This window comes from Nylanderia fulva, unplaced genomic scaffold, assembly GCF_048542155.1.
Source record: "Nylanderia fulva isolate GAGA-0341 unplaced genomic scaffold, ASM4854215v1 Scaffold4, whole genome shotgun sequence".
Taxonomy (NCBI): Eukaryota; Metazoa; Arthropoda; class Insecta; order Hymenoptera; family Formicidae; genus Nylanderia; species Nylanderia fulva.
Window position 1 is genome coordinate 4809539 of NW_028190476.1, and position 19993 is coordinate 4829531.

The following is a 19993-nucleotide window of genomic DNA, read 5'->3' on the forward strand; positions in this document are numbered from 1 at the left end:
ATATTTAAAAAGTATTATTAATATTTAAATTATTGACATAATGTGTAATTGTCATTATATAATATTATATTCAATTATACAATTATATAATTTCTAACTATAGTTAGAAAGAAACATTTGTCTTGCTATCAGGGTAAAAATGATTTGAATAACGAAATAATCAAATCTATGAGTTTTTCTACATTTCCATAGGCATAATATCAAAACCAAACAGAAAATATAATTAAAGTATAAATATAAAAATTATTTAATATTAAAAAAAAATATTATTAATATTTAAATTATTGATATAATGTGTAATTGTCATTATATTATATTCAATTATACAATTTCTAACTATAGTTAGAAAGAAACATTTGTCTCGCTATCAGGGTAAAAATGATTTGAATAACGAGATGATGAAATCTATGAGTTTTTCTAGGGGCAATTCCATATCGTCGTGTTTAAGTCAAATTGACAAGATCGATCATCGACCAAGTCAATGAATAGTGGGAGAGGGTGAGAACGCGTTGCAGTGGGCCATGTTGTCGCATCGATTATGCACGTATGAACCTTGTCCCAGTGCATATGTCGATTCTGTCAATGGCGAAGTTAATTACCAGCGTCCGTTGCCGGAATTATGTATCAATCCTTATATATCTAATTTATAATTGTGCTATATATAGCTTTATTATTCGCGATGCGACTTTTCATGAATGATCGTCCGTTCTTTAGCGGTTTGAAAAACAACCCTCGAGCTGTATATGATCCTTTAACGTTATGAAACATAATGCTGTTGAAAAATATCGAGAGAAGAACAATATAATATTTTTGTTGGAAATGTTGGATAACATTTTATCATGTTACGTAATACGGAATTGTACGTTTTATACGCAAAAATAAAATTTTGATAGCGAAACGTATTGTCTAAAATAATAAATAATATTTATACGATTGATAAAATATACAAAACTAATAAAAGGTCAATTAAACGATAAATAAACATATTGCTTTCATAATTCATACAAAACCTGTAAGAAAATTCAAACTTTCTCTTTCTCTCTCTCAAAATTGCACGATAGAAATTATGGACTGAATTATAAAAGATTGTACAGTAAAAAAAAATGTGTCAACTTGACTCAACCTTTGAACTGAATTACTATCACTTGTTAATTGAATATATGGGTTATTAAATTTAATATGTCATATTTATTTTAAATATTTGTATATTGTTCAATTAACAAAATAATACTTGTGATTTACCTATCTATCTCTTTCTCTACTTTCTTATTTTAATGATGAACTTAATAATCCGTCCTTGAGACACGTGAATGTTTGATTATCGGAACGCAGGCGGCCGCAATAATCTAGTTGCTCAAGCGCTAACTTCCGCTCGTTGCCGCCGAAACAATCAAGGTAATACCAACAGTGTACACCCTCGCGATGTCCAGGTGTCCGTAGCTGCTGGCGTGACAGTACGCAAAGTTGTTCGTGCGACGCGACGCCTTGAGAGAAGTTTGCTCCGGCACATGTTCTGCATCTAAATGCGCGCTATCTAACTTTAACGTCGCAGAGACGTTACATACGACGGCGATAGCGTGTGAATGCATCTATGCGTATCGGTTACAAGATTCTGGCTGATTCTCTCTCTCTTTCTCTCTCTAAGAGAGAGTTTACCGTATAAACTGAACGGAACTTTTTGACGAAACAAGTAGGGACGACAATGTGATTCCCCACAATAGACTTGCGACTCAATGCTCGGTGGCTCTATAAATAAATTCTATAAATAAATATGGATGTTCTTTTACTCGAATTTCTGCGGAATATTATTATATGTATATGCAAAAATCGAAAAAAGTCTGGAAATTTTTCGCGCATATTTTGGAGACGATTTTTCCTCAGCGAAAATGTCGAGAGAAGTCATCAGTTTTTTAACGCTCCCAATTTTTGAAATCGTGTATCTTTGTAAGCCTCAACTTAAAATTCTATTAAAGTAAACGTTATCTGAAATTAATTAAAAAATATAGTTTTGTTAATAAATAACTCGAAAATGATTGGCACCCGGACATTTTCGCTGAGGAAAAATCGTTTCAAAAAGCCGCAAGAATCTCGTATCAACAGTGTTGCACAGTAAATCTGGGACACCCTGTATATCCACTTTTGGATTAGGACTTTACAGCTCGAGGGGTTTCTGAGCTACTCCTCTAGACTTTCGACGCTTTATTTTTATTTGCTGCGAATTACGATTATCTTAAAAGTTGGGACCCGCACGGAAGTTTCGCTCGGCGCGTTCTATCCGGGAATGTAAATACTTAGGGAATTTCAGCGGAACTGATTTATCACCCCTTTTGCCTGTTTAGTTAGCACGGGGTAAAAGCTATTTACACGCTGATCGCAGTTTATCGTCGCTCGCTGCCCTCCGGGGACTTGTCTCTCTGAGCGATGCGACGAGCATCGTAAACTTCTTCGAGCGGCTCTTGGATTCGCGGATCAAGATTTTAGAAACATCAACCCCTTCCCTTAAGCGTGCAATATTCGAGATGTTATAGCGTCGTGATACTAATTTATCATTTCAAAATTATTATTTATCTATTAGACTATTTATTTTTTTGCTTCTTCAAGATTTAAGAGAGGGAAAGTTTAGAATGTAAATTATAAATAAATCAAATAAAAGATAAAGAAATAAGAATTTTTTAAAATAATTATCGCCTGCACAATTTTATCCTATAGAGGATCTAAAGGCAAAATAAAAAATTCATACTTATAATTTCAAAATTATTATTTATCTATTAGACCATTTATTTTTTTGTTTTTTCAAGATTCAAGAGAAGGAAAATTAGGGAAAGTTTAGAATGTTAGTTAGAAATAAATCAAATAATTATCGGCTGCACAATTATCCTGTAAAGGATCTAAAGGCGAAATAAAAAATTCATACTTATAATTTCAAAATTATTATTTATCTATTAGACGATTTATTTTTTTTCTTTTTCAAGATTCAAGAGAGAGAAAATTAGGGAAAGTTTAGAATGTAAATTATAAATAAATAAAATAAAAGATAAAGAGATAAGAATTTTTAAAAATAATTATCAGCTGACAATTATCCTAGGGGATCTAAATCAAGGCGGAATAAAAAAATCATACTTATTATCAGCGCAAAAAAATCATCAAGAAAAAATAATACTAATCCAATATATTTACAGTATTATTAATAACATGAATTTTGACGCGATATGCAGACGAAATGTTTATCGCGTTTCACTGGACGTTGTGAAAACATAGATGAAATCAAAAAAATGAAACTTATTAATAACATGAATTTTGACGCGATATGCAGACGAAATGTTTATCGCGTTTCACTGGACGTTGTGAAAACATCGATGAAATCAAAAAAATGAAAACAAAAAAAGGGAGGGGAGTAAAAAATCTGCAATTTTCGTCCCTCATCCCGAGAAAAAATCGGGGCAAATCCCACATTCCACGCTCGACGGGAATTGGTGCACACCTCTCTCTCTCTCTCTCTACGCCAGCGCGCCGGGGGATTGTTTTCGACTACGGCCGCGCCATCGGACGGAGGGTGGCGGAAACAGACGGTCGTCTCACTCTTCTGGGAGGACAGTGCGGCCTGATCCGCGGCGCCGGCCGAATCGCCGGCACCCTGTCCGCGTCCGCCGTGCGTTCGTCTCCTCCGACGCGGTGTGCCGGAAACGATGAATGAAAATGTGCGCGACCCCATTACACTAAATGCGCATCGCGGCCCACACGATCAGCCCAATTCAACGGTTCGTGCGAGAGGGTCGCGACCGGAGCGATTTCACGAGCGCAGCCTAATCTCTCTTTTCGGTGATAAGAGCAGAAGGGGGTGAGAGGGAGGAGAGGGCCGATATAATTTGATCGAGCTGTCGCGGAAGTGTGTCGCTCGACGAGGCTTCGATTTCTCCCTCTTTGACCCCGATAGAAATTTTTATTTTTTTTTTTCGTTCTATGAAAAATTAATTTCCTTCGGCTATGCTTTGTGCCGGCAGGGCTGGTGTAATCGAGGGTTTCTTTAGAGTCTTTTTTTTATTTCGTATTTCTGGAAGCTGCCGCATCGGGGTTGTATTAAGGGGGATGTATCCAGCGCGAGGATCTCGCGCTGATCTTTGTAGAGTAGGTCGTGAAAATTCACGGTACATTTGTTCAAAAATTTTAACGTGTAATCAAAGGTATTGAGATATGTCTTTGTTCTCCATTCTTGCTCGGAAAGACGCTTTAGAATCTCTTAGAAGCAAGAAAAATGCGAATATTCTTTCTCCCATTGACTTACCATTTTTTTCCTCGGATAGAATTTCTGATCGATTCGTCCGAGTTATTCTGCATCGTGTTTTTTCAACGAGAGATCATTCTCCAAAGTGCTATTTTCCGCCGGAAAAAAAATACACAGCGATATCTCGCAGATATTTAACTTTCTAACAAAAATCCAGAGTATAATTACGGTCTCTTAATGATCCTTAATGAGTTCTCGAGGGAACACTTCTCTTCGAAAAAAATGTCCAAATCGGTCGGAGGTTTCTCGAAAAACTTTGCGATACGCAATGCATTATTATATCTCTTCGGTAGGTGGAAATGGAATAGTAAATTGCAGTTTAGATCCAAAAATGTAATTATGCGCCGTTTGATAAATTTCATCCGCCCTGAAGTGCGGTTCGTTGAAGCTATCCGGTATTTCGGGTTCTTGTTCGTTTGTTAGAAGTAGATTAACGTTAAGTGTACCTTCCTGTACGTGCATTAAACGTGTACCAAATTATTTATGAAAAGTCATTTACATCGCCATTTTGCATGATATATAGAACGTTCTTCATAAGCATAACAGTTCATAATCGCAGTAATAAAGAAACACGTTATTGTAAATTCAACCATTTTACGGGATAAATCGCATTTTATATACTCGTCTAATCCCCAATTTGTTATAAAAACATAAATTAATTTATGATTAAATTAATAATAAATTAAATTAAAATATTCGTAAAATTAATATTACTCAATTATAATCCTTCAGATACGTCATATAATGCACATTCTTTTATGTATTTAATTTAGACGTAAATTCAATTTGTAAGATATGTGATTTCGTGGATAGCTCACGCAATAATTCGATTTTCTCCTTAGGGTCTCAAGGGCGATCGTAATAAGATTCTTTCTTCGTGTAATTTCGTTTGTCGGGTTCTCTATGAGGTATCCCTATAATAAGCGCTTTGGGAACTGCCAACGCAAGATTACGCTCGACGTAACATGTAAGAAAACGTTTTGGCTCTAACGATCTCGTATTGTTTATTTTTATCACATATCTGAACAAAAGCTTAATTCTTCTCCCGAGAAAATGTAGCTTTCACTTCGATGGTACAATTCGGAAAAAATAAAAGAAATCTACATTGCTTCCGAAATCTCGAGATTATTATCTCTACATCGTTATGTATATATTTAATCTATAAATTTTATATATTATATGTATATATATATAAAATTTCTGAATATATATTAATAACTTTTAATAGCTTTTTAATATTAAAATATCAATAAACTCGATTATTATTTTTCTGTGTACCGACAAATTTTTTCTTATTCAATAATTTTCAAATATAATTTATTTGTTAATATTATTTATTACACACACATATATATATATATATATATATATATCATCATTTATATAATTTTGATGCGTACGTATTTTTATTATTTATCATTTTAACAATTAAAATATATACATAAATAAATATTTAATGTTTATTAAATATTATATATATATATATATATATAATATATTTATTATTAGTTATATTATAAATATTGAAGTGTAAGTAATAAAGTTTTGAATAATCTAATAATACTTTATTGCTGCGTAAAGTAAAAAAATCATTCGCTTTCACGTTGACGATATTAAAGTCAAGAATCAAGTTTACCGTTCCCTAAAGTATAGTCAATCGCTAATATTTTTCCATCGAAAATGTTTTCTTGTCAAAGATCGTTCTTATAAGCCGAAGATATGCACCCGTTATGAAAAGAAAACGTCGAGGTGTTTTCTTCGGTACGACAGGAATGCTTTTTCACGAGGAAGAAACACGTTTCGTTCTTATATACAAAGTGACACGTGGAACTTTGAGGTAGATTACACTTTGGTCAATTTGAAATCGATTCTTCTTCAATAGCAAAAATTTAATTACAATCATTTTAATACCGACATATCATTTGGTAAAATTAAACCATCAGAAAAAACCAAAATTCTGTTTTATTTAAATATAGAATTTTAATTCATAAATCTCGATTACCAAGAGTTTTATTATCGATAATTAATGTACTATATCTTTCCTCTCATTAAAAACGAATGCGACAGGAGTGCAATACCCATTACAGTGTACAATTAAATCTAATTTTTGGCAATTTAATCTCGAAATAATTCCATCTGAATGTAAATATAATGTTGAAACGCGTTGTGTTTTTATTACAATTCTTAAATATATGTAAAACTTTTAAATCTTCAATATTTTTTAAGTAATTAAACATAAATTTAAATGGTTGCCAATTGTGCGTAAATTTATTAAAAATTCTTATTAACTAGAAATAGATCATTGAGATTTTGTCAAAAATAATTAACCGGAACGAATAAAAGACGTGCATAATTCACTTTTCTGTCTCAAAAGCTCTCAAAAGTCTGCCATTTAGGATAATTATTGTGTGCAATGAAAGAACTACTTAATTTCTTTTATGCGGCAAATTACTTCCTTTTTTAACGTAATTATCGCAGCAATTAAACGTGAAAAATTCACGCTAATTAACGGCGAATCTTTATGGCACTAATTAATAAACAATTTTAAACGAAGAGAGAGAGAGAGAGAGAGAGCCTCAATTTATGTAAATAGACATTTAATATATTTATATATAATATTTACGATACGCAAGATGCGAAAAATCTCAAGTTAATTCTAAAAACTAAATTATAACGTAATAATCTCAAGGTACCGGGCAAAGAGAAGATCTCGATGAAGAGATAAGTCGACCGCAATTTTATTCTGTTTATGCATCTTTCTGCGGGATAGCAATTAATTGCAAATCGTAATTAAAGCTGGATCGTAAAGAATTCCGTGAATCAAATAGAAGTTTTATATTTCTGACTGTAATCATGACGTAATTTTTGATGGCAATCTTATCGATATTTGCTTTTTTCATTTAATGTATTCATATACATATATACATAGTTTCTTAGTATCTGCATTAAGATTTTTTATAGTAATTGAATTCAGTAAATATAATATAATAAAAAGTGTATATATAATTAATTTTGTAAATGTATATACTATTAACTCTCAAATTTTATTTATAATATATATGAATATAATATTACATTTTATATTATAGTATTTTTTAAATATTTTTCTTTCTTTCTTTTACAATATTATTATGTAATATAATATATACATATTAATTATATGTGATATTATATGTAAATATCATCTGTACGAGACATTATTACATTAATTTTTCTTCTTTTCTCTCGGCATGGCAAAAAATGAAACGATCAATTCAGTTTTATATTTAATTCGATTCTACACTTTTATTAACTATACTTTGATCGACAGCGTACTATGCCGATGACAGAGAGAAGATGCATTACCGCACTCAGAAGGTGCAGTTAATTGTCGGTAATTATCTAACTAATGCTTCGTGAAAAGCGGTGCTTGCACCGCTACCATTGCGACCTACTTTTATGCAACACAATGTATATATATCAAAATCCATTGCTCGCACAATACTTTCGAACCACCCTTTTTCAAGAAATCGAATATAATATTAGCCATAAAGCAATTTGCAAAAGATATATAATATGCTGCGTAATAAAAAATTTATGACAAAGTTCTATAATAAAATGTCATAGTGCAATTACTACGTATAATATATGATATTATAATTGCTTTGGTTTAACCTTGTGTCAGTAATTATCTTTCACATTGTTATGTAACAGTCTTGTTAAATTGTTTTGTTAATTATTATTCTGATTGCGAAAGTGCTGAAAGCTGTAATAAATAACAAAAAAATATCTTGTTATAAAATACTTTAAGGTTCCACCTGACGTTTATCACTTTTTTTTTAATACAGTGTCTTTTTACTATATTTTTTACGGCGTTCTTTTTTTCTACGGTGTTCTTTTACCACTCGGATATCACCTGATTAAAATACACGAGTAATACCCGATTAAAATATCCCGTTATTACGGAGTGCCGCGCAATTTCTTTCTTTTCTTTTTTATTTGCGTATAATTTTATTCGGACTCTTTCGTCCTAACGAAAACTGCCTGGCTGTCAGCCAGTATGACGATTATTACATCGTGTTGCGTTTCAGCACAAAGTTTTATACAGTTTTCGCGGAAAAAAGGAAGAGAAGGTCACACACACTCAAATATATATATATATATATATTTCCACAAAATTTAAGAGTTGCACTTTTCCGACACGCCGGAAAATGACGTGTCGGCCCGTCTCGCGCAAAATTTGTGTGATCTACAACGGCACAAAAATATGTTTCCGTGGTGTTTGCGTGTAATTAATAACAATAATGATTCTCCACATATTAAATATAATCAACAATATCATTTAATATCGAATTTCTTCAAATTCTAATCTGTAACAAAGGAAAAAAACATAAAAAAATTATATGAGAATTATAAATTTAAATAATAAATGTTTTAATAAAAATATTATATATATATATATGAGAGAGAGAAACAAAGCAGAGAAACATAAAATATTTTGTATATGATAAGTCGAATATTTTTCCGTACCTTTTTTATCGCACGCTTTTTTATATACCGTATGCTCTTTGTAACGTTACGCTCTATAACCGATGCCCTTCGTTTTGGGCTTTGTAGTTTCTTGTTCCCGTTGATTAACTCTATTCACAATTCTAACCATTTTGTCGAATTGATTGAACGAAACGAGAACCGGAATGGTTATTTGTAAAAAAAAAAAAATAAAAAAATGAAATTGTTGACAAATCGAAGCGGTGAGAATTTGCTCAATATTTGCCATTGTAGCGCAACAATTGAGAGAAACTCAAATTATGATTGCAACAATATTGCATGTATGTACAATCAACAAATTTATTCGTCATATCGATTACAATTATGATATTTTTTTCTCTTTTTCTCTTCTCCGCTCTCTCTCTCTCTCTCTCTTTCTCTTTCAATAAATTCAAAAAAATATATAATAATATAGTAAATACATAAACTTTTACAACTGAAAATTCTTTCCAATTTATCATTTTAGCGAATATTTTCTTTCATTTATTTCCGTAAAGATTTTGTATATTTTGCAAAAATATTTGTCCTGCTTTTCAAGATTGGATATATTTTCAATTTCAAAGTATTGTTCTTCAAGATTTATTACAAGAGTGGGTGTCATTGATTCTGATAAGCACGGATTTTCTTTTCTCTTTTACACATCACGCATAGGATAAAATTCTTCATCCGACAAGAAAACTTCCTCACGAGGGTGCTGATCGTTCACTCTTGAGATTGGATTCCGCGTAAACACGCGAGCATTCGATTACAATTTGTAAGCTGCGATTTGCGTATAAATATAACACAATGCCGGCGAACGACGCACTTGGTTTATTTGCGTATTTGTGTTGGCAGAAGTACGCTTAATTGGTTCATTTATTCATTAAAAAGCGTGTATATTATATTATAATATAAATATTTTATAAATAGTAAATGAATATCAAAAAAAGCTATTATAAATAATAAATAAAACATAACGATATTGATCCATTTTTTATGATTATTCACGTATAATTATATATAAATTAGAATAAAAAGAATTTTATAAAGAAAAAAAAAATTTAAACAATTATTATTATGTTTTAAATACTTCAGATTTACTTTTTAACATTTTTATATGATTATTTTTCTGAGAAATTTTAAATATTTAAAAATAGGTACTGAAATTTTTAGGTACTAAAAAAATATGTAAAAGGGAGGAAAGTCATTAATTATTCAAATTATATTATTCATAATAAAATTTTCGTCTCAAAAATAGGGGTTTCTGGTATTTCTATAATGCTTTTTCTCTTTTCATCATAAATTCACATTTTAATTTATTATTTTAATATAAAGAATTATAAATATTTATATTTGTTGCACATACAGAGAGAAAGAGAAACACAGAAGTGTTAAAAGCTGTCATGATCAATGATATTGCCATAAAAAATCAAATTTATTATAAAAAAATGCATGCAATATTTATTTCTAATTAATATTGCTAAAACATGTAACTCTGTTTCTATATTTGACACCATTAAAACATTCTACAATATTTAAATAAAATAATGTAATATTCAGGCTCATTTATATATGTAAATATGTGTTTATCCTAGATTTATGCTGGTCTTACGACGATAATATCAACATTAAATTGCATCTACGGTTACTTTTCTATCTATCCTTATGTAAAAACTTAATTCTTTTTTAAATCAGAAATATATATCTGTGACCATTAAATTAATTCTCTCATGCATACATCTTTTCTAATTTATTTCTAATTTATTTCTAATTTATTACTTTATTAGTTTACTTTTCGTTATTCGACTGCTCTTTATTTGTTCTATACATTTCGAGATATCTCGGTTTTCTCCTTTTCTTGTAATAGATCATAAAATTTATGATAAATTAGTTTAAATAAAAATCGTAATTTAATTAAATATTTGTTTCTACCTTTACCATATCTAATAATCACTTGAAGTTTCGAATAAGAGCGATTTAAATTTTACGGTATCGCATATTTATTCTGACGTAATAGTACCTATTTAAATCGTAAAGAAAAATGATATTGATATTTTTACGAGTGAAAAGGTTTCTCTCGTAAATAATAATCCTCTCTAAATAATAAAAAATACAAATTTCAAAGTAAAAATTATTGAAAGATACAAAGAGAGAAGATTTGAAGACTCCCCTGTTTGAGACATATTTTAATGCTTCTTTTAATAAGGATCGGAAATTCTTGAGATAAAAATTAAAATAAAAGATTCAAGGTAGAATCTTCGACATTCCTTTGTACAAATATTGTTGAATATTTCTTAAGTAAAAGTCACGTCTTCAAAGTGAAAATCGAAATAAAGATTTATGAGAGAGTTGAAATGTGCGCCTATCCAAGCTCTTTTCGAATATTTCTTATAAAATAAGCTTGTCCTATTAAATTTGAATAAATGCATTATAATTATTTTTTTTTATTTAATATGCAGGTTAATAATTATTTTTATAAAAATTTAGTTACAAAAAGATTTTAACTTCTTTCAATTTCTTATTTCTTGATATTCTTTATTTAATTTAATTTTTATTTTTATTTAACTTTAATTTTTTTATTTCTTTATTACTCTCTATTTTCTTTATTCTTATCCACTTTTACATCAAACAATAATATATTCTTATATATCGAACAGTAATGCTATTATATAAAAATCAATTATATTAATGCAAGAAAAAAAAGGATTGGTACCATTAGCATCTATTATCACATAGAGAATAATTACTACTGGTAATGAATGAAAAGTAAGCTGAGGATCTCTCGTCGGTGCGCTCTCGTCTCGTTGATCGCTATTCAAGAAACGAGGAAGAAATCCTCTTTTCTTCATTCTCCGAATATCTCTTGCCACGAGAGAGAACCGGGAAGTTATTAACCTCTTTTTGCCTCTAATACGCTGCCACTATGTCACCATTCCGCCGACGACGACGTAGTAATTAAAGATCGCCGCGAGCGAGCGAGCGGTATCTCGAGAATCCGCCCGCTGTTTCATTACATCGTCGGTCGACATATCAGTCGTACGATTACTTCGCATCCGGAGGATATCTCTTGCCGCTTCATAATACCGAAGAATAAAATAGGATAAACTAATCTGGCGCGCTACACGCTGGCCTCTTTTTAAAAGCGCGCCTGAGATTCATGTAATCAATTTGAATAGCCGCACATTTCTTCCAACTTTTTAAAAAGGAGCTTTTTATTTACGATAAAAATCATGTGGGAAAGTATAATAATACACCAAGAAAAAATGTTTATTATATACATTCTAATCAGTGTTTGCTGTTATCTAAATAAAATTATATAGATGATCATCTAGGTGAAATTTTGGCATTATCTTATCTTTATATAGATAATAAAAAAATGTATTATCTATATCTGTATATCTTAGATCTAGAATAATATTCAGATAATTTGCTTTAAAGTCATAGCACATAAAAATACTTAAGTAATAGAACTGAAGTGGTGAACGATAAAAACTTACAAATAAAAATATGAATATTTATTTTTATACCCTTTTTATAATTATTCTTTTTCTAATTGAGTTTACATAACCGGACTTAGAAATAATATTTTCTGGAAGTTATCTAGATGAATTGCTACGTAATTTTGTTTTTTCTAGATATATTTAAATTCAAAATTATATATTTTTCTCTTATATCAGGTGAATTTATATATTTTTATTTCATCTATAATTTTATATTGTAATTTATATGTATATATATATTTTCTGAATAAAAAAAGGATAATAACTTGATATAGTATCATGGCAAACATATACTTTCCATTATAATTCATATCTTGATGTGTATAAGTAATAAGGAAGATAAATTAGAAATGAAAACAATATAATACTAACAAAAGAATATACACAAGTTGTATATTATTCATATTTGTTTTCCCTTTTTCTCTTTCATATTTCTCCCATCGAGTCTCTTATTCTTTCTTTCGTTAATTTTTTATCAATTGTTCTATCTATTTCTGTAGCTGCGTTTTTATATTGCTTGTTTATTTATTAATATGCATTTAATCTCTTTCTCTCTCTCTCTCTATATATATATATATATCTCACATTAAATTTTGGAATATATCAAAATTAATATTGAGAGAAACACAATTTTTTTTAAACGGGAATAATAATTTCGAATGGCAGGTTGAATTAAAATTTTCGTACGTGACGATGCATCCATCCTGAGACTCGCACAAAATGATACATTTTCGTCATTTGTGGAAGTGAGAAGAGAACCGAGTTTCGCGCACAAATCCTTTTGTGTGCGAAGAACATTGTTATACACGTTCTAATATCGATCTATTCTAACTATAGTTCTAGATTCAATAGGGATTTACTAAGAAATATAGCGGGGTCTCGTATAATTATAACTAGCTAGAGGCGCGATTGTGCATTATACAGAGGTTCGTCCACAAGCAAATTCTTAACGACATCTCTCACCTGCAACATACATATATATATATATCCACTAAAACATTTAGATAGCTCTCCCTCTCTCTCTCTCTTTCTGAAAGTTCCTAACAGCTCTTCGCGTATTAATACCTATCATACATCTTGCGCAAGTACGTTAACAAGTACGTTAATAAGAATACCGCGCACATTTGAGTTTAAAGTGAAAGTTTAAAGGGTTATTAATCTTTCAGCATAATTGTTGTTAGCATTCCGCATGAAATTTTCACGAACCGGTTCAGACGGCGTTGTCGCAGAAATTATTGATGACGTGCATTCAATATTGAAGTATAATTCATTATTAATATATATTAGAGATATTCGAACAAATATCGAAGATATTGTTCTTTTAAAGAGCTCATTTAAGCGATCAAATCAATGAGAATCCTTTGAGTTTTCCTGCCGGCCCCAAAGCGGAAATTGATTAAAATAAATTTATTTTAATTTTTTGATCGAAAAGTAAATTCCGATTTATAAATCGCATCCTACGTATTATGTAACCTCTCGTCCTTTTACAGTGATGTTGAATTTGGTATAACGAAAAAAAATTTCGACGTGTCAAAAAATAGTGCTAAACCGATCGACCGATGTTAATTATAAACTATTATCGCATTTATTATTGATGATCAAAATGGAGTTTTGATCCATCGATTGACATCTCTTTTCTGCAATTGTACAATTAACGTTCGGACCAGTAAATGTAATCATGGATGTACGAAAATTAACAGTGATTCGTGCACAACTATCGCGGGACAGTTTAGTACAAGTTAGACTGAATTGTGCAGAGAATGGCGAAATATTTGCTGAAATACTCAAGAGACTAGATTCGGAAATTGAGGATGACGATTCTCAACCTGCAAGAAAATATTTACAATAATAATCGCACATTGTCGAATGTCTGTGTAGTGTATAAAAAGATATATTTGATGTATAAATATAAAAGAAGAAAAGACACCCCTAAGAAATATTTTAAAGAATAAAATGATAAAAAAAGAAAAACAATAAATTAAGAGAATAAAAGAAAAAAAAGATTAAAATTAATATAAAAGACATATGTATATATTTAAGTTATTTTTGACAAGAACGACGAACAAAATGGTAATATTACGCGTAATGTAATATTATTTATATCATTACAAGATGACATATATCGCGATTATGTATCTGTGGTTGTATAAATAAATCGGAACTTGGACCAGCGAAAGATAAATCAATAAAAAGCGTCACAACCGAAGACGAGAAACAAAGAATTTCGAGAAATATTAAGCAAATATTCAATTTTCAAAAATACAGTAAAATATATCAATATAATTAACTCGAAATTCAAGCACTTTCGAGGAATTTGGAGAAGTATTTTTCCAATATATATACTAATCCCAGATATCAATGACTGTAATATTTTAACCGATGAAATATTTTTTCATCACAATAATGATTCGATGAACGATCGAAGAAGGGGAAGGCCAAGCAATTCGCGATGATCACCAACAGATAATCCACCGAACACCATGGACTTTCGAACACCATGAAGTCCAGAACGTGCGAGAGAAAGAACCGTTCTTCGCGACGCAAACGATGAACATTCCAAACAACGAAACGCACTTCATCATGCTGAGAGTACTAACGACGATATCGACGAGACTACCTCAAATAGAGTCCACGTCTTCGTCGGTCCTCGTCAACGACACCGTCTCCACCAGCGCAACGACGACCACGACGACCACAGCCGCGAACGTGACAGCGGAAAACCCGACGGTGGAGAATCTTCCCGAGGATGTCAACGTGCCCGCGACGGTGATCAAGGGCATCATCATGGGCGTCATCATCACCACGGCGATCCTCGGGAATATGCTGGTGATCGCTAGCGTGCGAAGGCACCGCAGACTCCGCGTCGTCACCAATTGCTACGTAGTCAGTCTGGCGGCGGCCGATCTCCTGGTGGCGATATGCGCCATGACCTTCAACGCCTCCGTGGAACTCTCAGGCGGCAAATGGCTCTTCGGGACGGTCATGTGCGACTTATGGAACTCGCTGGATGTGTACTTCAGCACGGCGAGCATTCTTCATCTATGTTGCATCAGCGTGGACAGATATTACGCGATAGTGAGTCCGCTGGAGTATACAGTTATCATGAGACAGAGTACGGTCGGGTGCATGCTGGGCAGTGCCTGGATCCTCCCGGCGCTGATCAGCTTCATTCCGATTTTCATGGGATGGTACACGACCAAGGAACATCTGGATTACATGGTGAAGCACCCGGGGGTAGGTGTCATTTTTTCTTTCTTTTTTTCCTTTCTTTTTTCTTTCTTGTATAAGAGTTATGAATGTGCGAAAATCCTCGTTGACGCGCGAGACATTTTAAAATGTTTTACAAGAGAGAGAAATTCTGACAATTTTAGGAATTTTACAAATATTAAATTTTTTTTTAAAGTCTAAAAAAAAAAAGAAACCGCGATCAGCTGTGCTCGAGGCTTTTAAAAATGTTATGATTTTATTTCACCGTTAATGTTAATTAAAATTAAACTGATGTTAACACACTGTTCAACAAACAATGGCTTTTTTCGAACATTGGAACGAGACTAGTTGTTTGTTTTAGTTTTTTGGATGCTGAATACGAATCCAGTTTCCAAATTGCCATCACAATTTTGATTCTTCCATTACATCACAATTTTGAGAAATTTTTAAAATTGCAAAAAAGACTATTTTCACAAATTTCGTCATATTATAACAACAATATGTGACGCGCTGGAGAAGTTTTATTGCAATCAAAATAAAGTCTGTTGTTAGGATTATTAATTCTCAAAATGTCCTAATATACTTTATTTTGATTGTAATAAAACTTCTCTAGCACATTACATATTGTAGCTATAATATAACAAAGTTTGCGAAAAAAGCTCTTTTTTTCCAACTTTACTACGAAATCAGCACTTAAAAAACTATAAAAAATCGATTAGTCTTGTTCCGGTTAATTTTTCTTCTTGTTAAACAGTGTAAGAATTGAAATGATTTTCCGCGTTTCTTTCAGAGCTGCGAGTTTCGAGTGAATCTACCATACGCGGTCATCAGTTCCTGCGTATCCTTTTGGATCCCGGGTCTAGTAATGATCATCATGTATTGGAAGATTTACAAGGAGGCCGTCCGACAACGGAAAGCTCTCAGTCGGACGTCCAGCAATATCGTTCTCAACAGCGTGCACCATCATCGCTCGTCCACCCGGCATCATCATCATCAGCAGATGTTGCTGCAGGTCGCCGCCGATACCGGTGAGCTAGCTCTTCACACGGCACACTTCACGGTGCCCACGGAGCTCCACGCCGTTAACGGTGAGTGGAACTCCGTCCATCTGTGTATGTGTGCGATAAACGAGTAGCTCGCCAGCTAAACTCAACGCGAAACTTCATAGGGCTGACAGATAACTGCAATGACATCTTTTAAATAGTTCTTAAGCTCCCGATAATTTCAGAAAAGTAAATCATTAATTTAAAAAAAGCTCTCTCTCTTAAAAAAAAATATACACGAGGTATAATTGAAAAACATATATGAAGCTCGACAGCTAAACTCAATGCGAAACTTTATAGATTGACAGATAACTGCGACATTTTTTAAATAGTTCTTAAGCTCCCGATAATTTCAGAAAAGTACATTATTAATTTAAAAAAAGCTCTCTCTCTTAAAGAAAAAAATATACACGAGATATAATTGGAAAACATATATAAAACTCGACAGCTAAACTCAACGCGTAACTTCGTAGGGTAGACAGATAACTGCGATGACATCTTTTAAGTAGGTCTTAAGCTCCCGACAATTTTAGAAAAGTACATCATTAATTTAAAAAAAGCTCTCTCTTAAAGAAAAAATATACACGAGATATAATTGAAAAACATATATGAAGCTCGACAGCTAAGCTCAACGCGAAACTTCATAGGGCTGATAGATAACTGCGATGACATCTTTTAAATAGTTCTTAAGCTCCCGATAATTTTAGAAAAGTAAATCATTAATTTAAAAAAAGCTCTCTCTTAAAGAAAAAAAAATATATATACGAGGTGTAATTGAAAAAAACATATATGAAGCTCGACAGCTAAGCTCAACGCGAAATTTCATAGGCCTGATAGATAACTGCGATGACATCTTTTAAATAGTTCTTAAACTCCCGATAATTTCAGAAAAGTAAATCATTAATTTAAAAAAAGCTCTCTCTTAAAGAAAAAAATATGCACGAGATATAATTGAAAAACATATATGAAGCTCGACAGCTAAGCTCAATGCGAAACTTTATAGGTTGACAGATAACTGCGACATCTTTTAAATAGTTCTTAAGTTCCCGATAATTTCAGAAAAGTACATTATTAATTTAAAAAAAGCTCTCTCTCTTAAAGAAAAAAATATACACGAGATATAATTGGAAAACATATATGAAACTCGACAGCTAAACTCAACGCGTAACTTCGTAGGGTAGACAGATAACTGCGATGACATCTTTTAAGTAGGTCTTAAGCTCCCGACAATTTTAGAAAAGAAAATCATTAATTAAAAAAAGCTCTCTCTTAAAGAAAAAAAATATATATACGAGGTGTAATTGGAAAAAACATATATGGAGCACACCATTAAATTCTGTGGTCCATTTAGAGACGATTTTTCCTCAGTAAAAATGTCGAGACATCAATAATTTTAAAGTTATAAATGAGTGAAAAAGAAGGGCTTCTCACAAACTTAACTTTGGAAAGTTAAAACATTAACAAGACTATATTCTTCAATTAATTTCAAGTGGAGTTTACTTTAATAGAATTTTTAGTTAGAAAAATACGTGATGGCAAAAATTGGGAACATGAAAAAACTTATAACATCCCTCGACATTTTTACGAAAAATCGTCTCCAAATTGATCACAGAATCTGGCAATGTACTCTATATATGTTTTTTTCAGTTACATTCTGTGTATGTATATATATATATATATATAAATTAAATAGATTTAATAAAAAAATGTAAAAAAAAGATAAAGCTTTATATAAAAAATCTATAATAAAATACATATCGCACATTGATCAAAACTGCGTAAGTTAAATATTTGAATTTTAAAGTATCAATGTCTTGCAAATCTGTGCGAAATTTCGAATTCGACTTGTGCGACGGAGTGATAAGAATTAACACAATTCACGATATCATTCGCGTATCGTATTAGTTTAGCGCGACAGTCGAGACTTAAAATGCGTATTCTTGCGCTATACGACTGTTGGCATCGTCGTATATTTTGATGAAAATGGTAACGCTCGCTCGTGGGAAATCCGCTTATCTTTTTAAGCCATTATGACGAGGGGGAAAAAAGATGCGCGAGAAAGAGTAATTGAATAAAATTCACAATTTCCACAGCAGTGCATTTCGCGCAATTTCACAACAAAAGGCCCTATATACAAATTCACTACTAATATCTTCGCTACTTGATAATTAATACTATTGACAATAATATCAATTTGATATGATCAATAGAATAATTTGATAAGAGAATGTGCAATTACCAGAGATACATAACAGCATTGTGTAATAATAACAATATAGGCTATTTATAGAACGCAAATTAATGTATATATAGATTACATAAATAGATTAAATAAGATAACAAGATATATTCTCTCTCTCAGAAATATATTCAATTATTATTAGATATGATATTTACAACAATAATTTCAATAATCCTATTATAATGGTATTTAATATCTTTCAACAAAAATTATAAAAATTTAAAAAAATTTAGAACCAAATTTTATTTAACGGAATATACACATATTAAGATATTTATATGTCATATTTGAATATAAATATATTTTTCTCATAATCGGAGGTTTTTAAAAATATACATTTTGTTGTTTTGATCAAAGTATGAAATTTATAGAATACAAAAGCTTTAATACAGCTTATGCAATGATGAGAGCGGTTTGCAATTATCCCATGATTGGCAATCGAAAATGGTAGCGAACATTATTCGCGTGGGAAAATAGGATTTCGTGGTCCATTAATAAAATCACCGTTCCAGGTATTCTCATCGACCATGGGTGTCATAACAATCCACGTGGAGAGATTCGATGAAGCCGTAATATTCGAGAAATTTTCAAATTTATAAAAGTAATATTTATTGTGAAGCTGAATTAAATAATTTTTTCTCGAATTATTTTTTTTTCTTAAAAAGAGCAATTTTGGATTTTACAATTTTTTTTAAAGACAAAATAAAACTATTAAAATTATTATTATAAAAATGATATTCAAAATAATAATTTAAAAAATATTCTAACCAAAAAATACATATTTCATCTGCAGTTTACATTAAACTTCTTTTAATTTTTCCTATTTTTTTCAATGTAATATAAAAAGATTAACAGATGTATATAAAATGTTATAGTTTTATATAGAATTATTATTTCTTAAGTCCTAATCTAACAGTACTTCTAATTTTAATTTTTCTAAATAATCTAATATCTACATAAAAATTAATAAAATTTTATTCGAGACATATAAAGATTAAATAATGAAAATTGCACATAATTTCGACAGTTTGAATGGCTGAACGTGAACATGTATACTTGTACTTCAACAAGATTATATTTTGCGGATAAACTATTTCCATACATACACACGCTCATTGCATGTATGTACATATATATGTGAAGTTAGTTCATTTGTGAAATAATTCCAAAATTGGCTGCCAAAGCTTCATGCAGATGATCGAATATATTTCAT

At 31.2% G+C, this 19993-nt stretch overlaps 1 protein-coding gene across 3 annotated transcripts in view; it reads left to right on the forward strand.

The window, feature by feature from the left end:
• The first annotated feature begins 3609 nt into the window (after nucleotides 1–3609).
• Nucleotides 3610–19993, forward strand: part of LOC114936227 (octopamine receptor beta-1R) — an 81803-nt gene continuing 65419 nt past the window's right edge. Inside the window, exons 1-3 of one of the 3 annotated variants that reach the window (XM_085486118.1) lie at nucleotides 3610–3819; nucleotides 13779–15522; nucleotides 16286–16583. In XM_085486118.1, coding sequence (XP_085342244.1) covers nucleotides 14836–15522; nucleotides 16286–16583 — 985 coding nt within the window. In that variant the 5' untranslated portion in view covers nucleotides 3610–3819; nucleotides 13779–14835. The remainder of the gene's footprint in view (nucleotides 3820–13778; nucleotides 15523–16285; nucleotides 16584–19993) is intronic. The other 2 variants (XM_029309348.2, XM_029309347.2) reach the window with 2 other exon arrangements.